Consider the following 10031-nt stretch of genomic DNA (forward strand, 5'->3'; position numbering starts at 1 on the left):
TATTGCTAAGCTCTTTTGTTTGTCCATTTAAAGCTTGCTTTTTGCTAAATTATTTTTCTTGTTAAATTAAAGGAAGCAATATTGAAAACAGTAGGTACTGACCTCGGCCTAATTAAGCCTTGTTTTCAAAAGCTAGCCGAGCTGAAAGGAGATGAGACTCTTTGGTTGGAACTCTAGGTTACTTTGGATGATCGATGTTTATATTTTAATTAGAAATGATGAACTTCACACGCTTTTCCTTCCATTTTCCCAACAAATTTCAAAGACCCAAACGCAGGGTTATCTGCATGCATGGACCATTACAGATGCATGGCTGGCGTCAGTGGTGACTCTTTGAATTAATCAAGCTCTAAACACTTTGTCACTACGTACCTACCACTTTTAAATCAACACTCCAGCACCCAGGCGGCCAATAACCATAATGGTTAAATTTAGGGTTAATTAGAGAGAGAGAGAGAGAGAGAGAGAGAAAGGGAGGGGCTGTGACGTGCATCACATGGTACTGGGAACGAGAGATAATTCTGAGTCAAATGTTGTTGTTGTGTCATAACTCGATTAATTAACAAGAAGAGTTTAAAGAAGTTCAATGCCAGCCTTGTTCGTGTGAACAAGTAATTATATATAATTAATTATCAGAATATCCCCTAGAATCTACTTTTGGGAAACACATAACTACAGGAGCTTTTGAATTCACCCAAAAATACTAGCAATTTTAAAAGTTTCCCTCTTATATCACAAGCTCAATTCACTTCATTTTTTTAGAGACATAAGAGAAATTTTTAGAATTATTCTAAAAATACATATGAGAGTGAGCTACGTTTTATCGAGTAATGCTATGTATCATCTTTTTGTCCTTTTATTTCTTAAAATTGATGAGACTTTTAAAATTACCATCGAATTTAAGATGAATCACTAATTTAGTGGATTAATTAGATGGGGAACCACTACATAATCAGCGATCGATTAGGATCTATTCAGAAATGTATACTTAATATTGCAATTTCTTCAAGAAAAACAATAATAAATTATTAGAGTAAGCATAAGGACAAGAAATTATTGGAATTATAGTTTAAATAAGAGCATTTTGTCTGACCAAGCAAACAAAAACTTGATTCGACCAATCAACTAATTATATTCTGATTGGTTGTTTATGTGGTAATAATTAAAGTACAATTAAAATGGGTTGTTTCATCCCTCAATAATCATTTATTAGATTTATATTTTATCAAATATATCGTTGGACTACATAATCCGCTACATGATCTCTCCAATATCATGTTCACCAAATACTAATATAGTCAAACTAATTAAAACTAATCCATCTAAAAAATGTTTAAAGCTATAATTTTATGATATTTTAAAATGGATTAAAAATATGAGTTTGAGATTAGATATATAATAGATGTCGGTTAATATATATGTAATAATGATCAATGATGAATTTGACAAAATATTCAAAGAAAAATTATTGAATAATATAATATTATGAAAATTAAACAAGATATAACTTGAATCAATATTCAACTTGATAAATCTTATATAATAATAAAGCAAGTTGACATTCACACGTGTTTGCCTTTATTTTTATGAATAATTATTGGATTAACCTTTCTAATAATAATCTTCGTTTCGTTGTATACATTATATTGATAGACAAAAAGTACAATTTTATTTGTTCAACTTATTTTTGCATTTTTTTTTAAACCTATGACTCCATACATAAAATGTGCCCTAAAAGTGGATTACTATATATATATATATATATATATATATATATATATATATATAGTTTACATTTTGTGGTTGTAGTGATCCTTTAGAACATGTGTCTCCACCTTGCCATAAACCATGCATACGGAAAACCTCTACATAAATTGGGCTTAGATATCAACTAATTAATTAAGGACTATAAATAATTTGTTTCTTACTAATTTCCCCGTCTTCCGGGTATGGGACAAAGATTAATATATGCAGCTTAATTCCCAGCCAAAATGATAGAAAATGAGAAAGAGAAGTACTTCCGTGAGGTATAAGACAACAGGCTTGAGAGCTAGCCAATGATTCATGAGAGTTTGTTTTTTCTTTATACTTCTTCTGCCATCGTTGACAAAAGACTAGGTGATGTAAATTCCCTTGTCCGCATGCAATGGGAACTTGTTACTCATGAAGGACTCAAAAATTGAGGGAGAAGAAAGAAGCTGAAATATATCCAAAATAAATTTAATTATTTTGTTTTTTGATTAAAGTGTTTGTTCAAATTGAATACGATTAAAGAAATTTATGTAATCAAGTCTCAACAATTCAAACCATCCCTTAAACCAGTCTTTATCGAGATTGTTATGTCAATATTATGGGATAAAAATGAAAGATTATGTCGTTATTCCTTACAAAATAGAATCACCGAAAATTTCAAAGCGTCCACGTGGTGGTTTTGAAAGAAGATTTGTCCTTTCTTTGGCATGACAAGTGTAAGTAACACAAGTTGATCGATTATCTTGCCGTACTAAACTAATGAATTGAAGCAAATTGTCAAAGTTTATAGCTAGTGATTAGATTCTACGTACTAACTTGCACATATTGAACGATGCAAACGTGTAGGTATGACTTCAATATCATTATATTAATTAGGAAAACGTATAATTGAACAATTTCATTTGCTATATATCGTTGTCTATTACTATCACCATTATTATGTGACGTGAGTAAGACTAGCGGGCCGGAAGCTTTATTCCAAAGACAAGAACCTAATTAAAAAGTCATTATTTCATAATGGTAATAATAAGTGTGCAAATTTTTCTCACTAATTCTCTTATTCAATCTAATCTATTATGGTGACATGTATGTGATTCTTACATGCACTTATGATAATCATATATATTTTGAACACATGTTAGTTTAATAAACTAATTTTTTAAAAAATAATAATAATAATCTTGTTCTCCAATATCATGTTATGGTGTGTGATTTTGTCAGAAGGTTTTGAACACAGAATTACATATGGATTAATGTCGTAAGTTGTTTCAAAAAAAAAAAATGTCGTAAGTTATTTGTGGAAAAATACAAAATAATCGAGATTTTACAAAATAAAATAGAAAAGTACGAATAAAGAAAAGCACTTGCCTTTTAGAAAGACAAAGATCGAGTCATATTATGTCCGAACGAATAAAATAAAGCCTATTTTTCTCTTACCAAAATAAATAAAGCCTCGTACGTTCTTATATTCTTTTCCAGCGTAACACTTGAAAATAAAATAAAAAATAAAAAATAAAAAGCACCGAAAAATTCCCTCTATCACGAGAAACATGAGAAGCTAGCATGATAAAGAACGCACCGAAAAACTTTCTAGCTCTATCTGCATTTCTGTACGTAGAACCTCGAGGTGCACGTAGCGTGTGAAATTCCTGTGTTCTGCTTTAATATGGCCAACATGCAACACATGTGAGTAGTGGTGAGTTGGATCGAATAATACGAATAATGGTCGAAATTCGAATCATTAAATTAAAAAATTTTAAAAATTGTAATTGTCTTAACCGTTGGTGTACTCTTTTTTTTTTAATTACTTTTTGCCCCATGAACTACAACGCTTTAACACTTTCTCCCCATGAACTATCAACTATGACATCTGACATCATCAAACTACCATTTTATGACAAAAAGTTTCATTCAGTCAGTCAAATGGGTTAAAATTGATGGTCAACTGTCATGTGCAAATCGTGTGCCATTTTAAAATTTTTTCTTCCACTTTTGCCCTCACTTCAAACAAATAAAGTTAATATGTTTAGGAGGGTATAAGCGTCATTTTCTTGGTCTAAAGTGAGGGTAAAAGTGGAATTTTTTTTTTTTAAATGGCACATGATTTGCACATGACCGTTGACTGTTAATTTTAACCCCTTTGACTAACGGAATGGGGTTTTTTGTCATAAGATGATAATTTGATGTGGTCAGGAGTTATAGTTGGTAGTTTATAGGGAGAAAGTGCTATGGCGCTATAGTTCATGGGGGCAAAAGATAATTACCCATTTTTTTTAATAAACTGTATGTTGGTGTACTCATTCATGTCTTGACTACAATTGTTTGCTTATATAAATTTCATTTTTGAATTTTCTTCCTAGTAATAATAGTTGAAATAATGATGATGCAGAAATTTGAGTGAAAGCAAGCTAGAGAGATAAAGAACACAAAGATTTACGGGTGGTTCGGTATTAGACACCTACTTTTACTACTCGGAATATCCCTAAGGGTTACATTGTACTCGGTGCTCATTGACTTGATTTGTCTACAACACAAATGTCCATATTTATAGGGTAATGTTTAAATACAAATATAATAATCAAATCACAATATTTGATTACAATCAACCCATAAATAGAGAATATTTGGCATCAACCTAATTATGGAATATATAATATTTTTTCTATATTCTGACAATGATAAACAATTGAAACTGAACAATGAATTAATAAGAATATGCTATTAATTAAGGTTTAGACATTAATTAAGCACTTAACCTGGCATGGAACATGCATCCACGCAAATTAGAAGAAATTATTTAGAGTCTCATCCTTCAGTTTAAGTACGTACTGTACAATAAGATTTGGAGAATGATCATGCATGCATGTATGTGTGAGCTTAGAGTTCATCATTAGGAAATGATGATGGTGCTGCTTGCTTATCCCAGCATGCTTTAGATGTGCTTAAGCTTTGTAGCCAGACTTCATCAGCCACAAATGTGTCCAAGTCATTGTTGCGTTGCCATGACCAATATGCATGCGTTTCATTGACTATCCTCAAGCGTCCATGGCCAAAGCTTGGTTCCCGATACAACGAGAGAGGAGAAGCAGGCTCCTCATACCTGCACATTACAATATCATACATAACTTGTAATTGTCGAGAAATATTAGAGGCCGGGGAGAAAAAAGTAGTTTTAGGGCCTAGAAATTCAGTCAAGAGACTTGAGCGAAAAAACAAAGCAAAAAGGGTCTTGGCCTTGCCTCTTGGGCTTGAAGTAGCTAATGTTGCCCATTCAATAGGATGGGCAAGGACGATATGTGGACCGTGGAATAGGGCTGATAATTTTTGACTTAATTTGCTAATTCTATATGAATTTAACACAAATTAAAGTTAACTTAAATAGTCCTATATTCATAACTCGACACAATCTGAATAAAATACACAATGACACATAGAGGTGGATTACCAAGGCAACCCACGAGTCTCACCTAGCTACCTCAATTTTGTTTGAAATCAAAGCCGAATTAGATCATCAACTTGGACTCAGTTTAATTTGAACACCAAGTTGATCATCTCTGGCCAAATTTTTGCCTTATTAATTGAAGGCAATGAAACTTGGCGAACAATGAAGTTTAAGGATCGTATACAATAGTCACATTAATAGCTGAAATTCAAGAGTACTCACTCTAGTGCAAGTCCTTCGCGGTTTCCTCCATCACCAATAGTAATATACACCGGACCGCATGGGTCAACCTCGTTATCATAAACCCTAGTCTGCAACACATTGACAGTAGAATCCAAATCAATAAAAAAAAAAAATAATAAATAAAAAAAAAAAAAAATTTGTATAAATACAGGTATATAAAGTTGAAAAAGGTCACACTATTAGGGATTGGGATTCCTCCAATTAGATTGTCAAAAATTTTCAAAAATTTAGGCAGCTTAAAATAGGGAGTTGTGAGGTTATTCCTAACAATTCTGCCTAGATTCTTATCATGCAATTCCAAAAAAATTAGAACCAAATCAACCAATATAGGACCCACTCGACTCAGTAGATGGGTGAATAGCTCGAGACTTGTTTGAACAAATAAACCTTATAAGGATCACTCTCTCACATTTGCTTAATTGCTAGTAATCTAGGTAACAAAATTATTGAAATTTCTATCTTGAGCAAAAGGCCTAAGAATGCGATTCCTGAAACTGGTAAGACCCGCAACCCTTTCCCTTAAGCTACCCAAATTTCATAGGGCAGCCTAATTTCAGGATCTTTGTCCACTATCATATGCTTAATTTTTAGCCTATTGATTGAAGTATATACATCACACAGAGAGAGAGAGAGAGAGTGACTTACAAATCGTTCATATGCATGAACATGCCCAGAAAAAACCACATCGACCCGTGCCTTATACAACAACTCTTCCATTGCCTGTCTCATGCCTTCTCCTTCACCTTGATGGGCTGTGTTAGTGTTGTACCACGGCGCATGCAACAGCACAAGAATCCATGGCGTCTTCTTCCTATCAACTCGAGCCAAATCTGCCTCAAGCCACTTGTACTGAGCCGAACCAACCTCAAAATCCGTGTAAGACCCTAACATTATAATGTGAGTCCCGGCAACTTCAAAAGAGTAGTATAAATTTGAGGTCGATCCACTCGCTTCGTACGGCATCAGCCACCGAGCATTGTAAGCCGTGAAGCCGTCGGGGTAGTTGGGTAAGTTCTCAATCTCGTGGTTCCCTTCTGTCACCATCCATGGGCGGCTGCTTGCCTGTGGCTCAACTAGCCGTCCAAATGAGTCCCAAAGAGGTTGGTGGCCGTTAGCGTAAGATAAATCTCCGGGTAACAAAAACACGTCGTAGTCGCTGCTATCAACATGTGATAGGGTTGATGCCGTCCATTCAGTCTGTCCCAGATCGCCTGTAAATCGAAATAATTTAGTGATAAGTATTTTCACTAAATTACAAATATAATGAAATTGTTTTTATGAAATTCGGAGAGAGAAAATTATGAGACCCACCTGAACATGTTATCTCGCATTTTAAGTTTCCCGAAGGAGGATAGTTTAAGAGAAAATTCAGGTAGCCTAATAACATCAGGCCTCATCCAGTGTTAGAGAATTGGAGTTTCCAACAATTTTCTATCTAAATTATTAAATACAAATTGTAGAGGGGTGGTCGGACAGCCAATCCCTATCCTATGATAATGTGGTGCATCACCTCTATCTATATTTTTTTTAATTAACAAGTTAGCTCCCAACGCCTGAAAATTAATTGAAGTACTTGTTTGATGTGTTTTGAAATGAGAATAACTTTTATACGGGTGTGGCACAATCCCACCCCTTTGTGTCCACCAATAAGGAGTTGACATCTGTATGAAACATATAATTAAAAAGAAAAAAAAAAAAACCCAAACCACTTGATTATATCAGGTTTAATTAATTTTTTTTTAAAAAAATAATAAATTAAGAGGGTTTGCAAAGGAAGGTGGGTGCAGCTCACCGCCACCCTCGACCATCTCGGGTGGCGCACGGCCACCCCTAAGCCGTGGCCCCACGAGCCACCCCTAGGCCATGAGGTGGCTGCGCTGGCCACCCCGGCCAAATCTAGGGTGGCGCACGGCCACTCCAGATGTAGTCGGAGTGGCTCGCCGGCCACCCCCATGAGGTGGCAAGCCACCCCATCTCCCTTTGGTGTGGCTGCCGGCCACCCCAAGTTTGGGAGGGAGTGTCCAACGAGAGCCACACCTTCTACTTTTTCTTTTTTTTTTTTTTTTAAAAAAAAATTAATTAGTTTTTTAAGTTTTTATTTATTTTTTATTTTTTTTCTCATATTTGGTATGATCATGTGTGGTTGTGTTTTTTTGCTTAAGATTAAATTTAGTATGATTGCATAAGAGCATTCCCAATGGAGGAGCCATATTTTTATGTAAAATGGCTTCTTAAAACTCACTTTTATCTAGTTTAGCTAAGCCATTTTTAAATGTCTCTACATCCGATTAACTATATTTCTATCTATTCTATTAAAATATTATTAAAAACAATAAAAGTTTTGGGAAAAAAGAGAACATGTGAGAGGAAAAATGGGAAAAATTTTGGGAAAAATAGAACATGCAGAGCAAAAGTAGGAAAATATTTGGAAAAAAGAGAAAATAGGTGAGAGAAACAATGAAAAATAAAATAGCTCCCTTGAAAAGTGCTGCTACATTTAGCTTTTTTTTTTAGCTCTTCCAATTAAATATCTATTTTACATTTTCTTTTGGCTAATCCAATGTAGGGTGTTTTTTAAACATTTAAAGAGTCATTTTAAATAAAAGTAACATTTAACTATTCCATTGGGAATGCTCTTAGGTGCCACCTCTAGATTGGTGGGCACAAAGGGGTGGATTTGTGCCATACCCTTATAGAAGTTGCTCTCTTTGAAAAATATTTTGTACTTTTAATTATTTGTAATAGTTTTTAAAAGAATGTATTTTTAATTTTGACAAAAAAAAAAAAAAAAGTATTTCCGAAACGGTTACCAAACAAAGCGAGTAATGCTACAAGTCCTTTTTGTGTCTTCTTAAGTCGATGTGCCTATTAAAATCATCATTGAGCTTGTGATTGATCATTATTCGATTTTGATCAAATGTGATTTTAATAGCCACATCATTCCTGGAGGGACTCAAGAGGGACACAAGAAGGACTTCTAGAATTACTCAAACAAAGCGGTACAATTCTAAGAATAATTCTAGAAGGCCTACTTATGTCCTACTAAGAATGATGTGGCTATTAAAATCATATTTTGATCAAAATCAATAATGATCAAATAATCGATCACAAGCCCAATGGTAATTTTAATAACCACAACATTCTTAGTAGGATACAAGTAGGCCTCTTAAAATTACTCTAATTCTAATGGTGAACCAGTAGTACTTCTCTTCCAACTAAATAACTATATTAGCTTATTCAAAAAGAAAGAAAGAAAGAAAGATTAGAAAGTCAGCACTTACCAACAACGACAAACTCAACGGGAAATGTGGAAGGAGGTGTCCTGAAGGAGAACTCCGGGCCTGAACCTCCACACTTGTAGAAATAGGTAGTGCTGGGCTTCAATGGTCCGATCCTGACATGGTGAATCTTGCCGGAGCTATAGTGGAAGTAAGTGTACGATGTGTGTTCGCCCCTTGCCTTCTCATCATATCTCCCATTTTCCGTTCCATATTCCACGATCGACGGTGCGTGTTTGTCGTCAGTAATCCATGTAACTCTCACGTGATCTCTTCCGGCGAGTGATATATGAACCTATAACATGATTGAACATGGCCAATAATAGGCACGTGTACGCACATATATGGTTGAAATTAAAAAGACGGAGAAAATGGAACGCACCTGTTGGGGATCGGAGTCAGATCGATCATGACCGGTGCGAATGATCTGCCGAGGAGGTTGACGGGAGAAATCATCGTCCTGTACATGTGATTGCAGGAGTTGAGGGAAGACGAAGATGGTCAGGAGGAGAGGGAATACGTGGGCCCACATTTTCTTCATTGCTGCTGTAATTAATTAGCTAAATTAAGGAGTCCCTGAGAAGAGGCAAGGGATATAAGAAGAGTGTGATTTGTGGGTTCGAGAAAAAAAGAAAAAAGAAAAAGAAAGGATTGGAAATGCGTCAAGCAATTGTCCACGGCAGGCATCTTCTTGGATATGCTTGCAAGAATAAACACCCAGAAATTTGTTGCCACTTTCTTCCGCAACCGGCTAGCTGAATTTGGCTCAGCTTGGCCTGAATCAGCCTGGGTTTCTACTTTCTAGAGTAAAATAGTGTTGACTCACAAATAGTAAAGCGCGCGTCCAACACTTCATGACATGCTAGACATTTTCTCACTTTTTATTTATTTTTTCTTTCTCACTTTTTTTTTTTTTTTTATTTTGTTCAATTTCTTTTGAGACGTAACTGTCCAAATAGGTGTTGGGCAGTCCAAAACTTATTTAGGCAAGTGAATTCCGTATGTGTTATTTCATAATTGTTGTCCAAATTGATATGAGATTCACTTGCCCACAACATAGGTAGTTGAGCAGTTCAAAACTGATTAATTTAATAGGTGAATCTCTCTAGTAATTTAGACAGTAAATTGCTAGACAAGAATTCTCTCCATTTTATCTGGACAAGAATCTCTCTAGTAATTTAGAGAAGAGTTATTTCGTGCTCAGAATTTAATGTTGTTGTATTTAAAAATTTTGAATGATGTGTTAACATATTTATCACATGACATTATCTATACCATTAAATTAAATCATAATCATAAAATGATCTCTCTCTATT

General features: G+C 34.6%; 1 protein-coding gene across 1 annotated transcript; it reads right to left on the bottom strand.

The window, feature by feature from the left end:
- Nucleotides 1-4377: 4377 nt before the first annotated feature.
- LOC132161597 (purple acid phosphatase 22) lies at nt 4378-9256 on the bottom strand. The gene is made up of 5 exons (XM_059571753.2): nt 9098-9256; nt 8719-9010; nt 6083-6648; nt 5417-5505; nt 4378-4852 (listed from the first exon to the last, which is right to left on the bottom strand). Exons 1-5 carry the CDS (start codon nt 9254-9256, stop codon nt 4630-4632), a joined length of 1329 nt encoding a protein of 442 aa, XP_059427736.2. The 3' UTR covers nt 4378-4629.
- Between the last annotated feature and the right edge of the window lie 775 nt (nt 9257-10031).

Source organism: Corylus avellana, chromosome 10 (assembly GCF_965113065.1).
Source record: "Corylus avellana chromosome 10, dhCorAvel1.hap1.2, whole genome shotgun sequence".
NCBI lineage: Eukaryota > Viridiplantae > Streptophyta > Magnoliopsida > Fagales > Betulaceae > Corylus > Corylus avellana.

Excerpts from the sequence above, each read along its gene's own strand:
- LOC132161597 (XM_059571753.2), bottom strand. The coding sequence starts at position 9,256 with ATGAAGAAAATGTGGGCCCACGTATTCCCTCTCCTCCTGACCATCTTC. Across the intron at positions 5,506-6,082 it reads TTCATGCATATGAACGATTT|ACTAGGGTTTATGATAACGA; the intron begins GTAAGTCACTCT and ends AATGTGTTGCAG. Across the intron at positions 4,853-5,416 it reads CGCGAAGGACTTGCACTAGA|GTATGAGGAGCCTGCTTCTC; the intron begins GTGAGTACTCTT and ends TGTAATGTGCAG.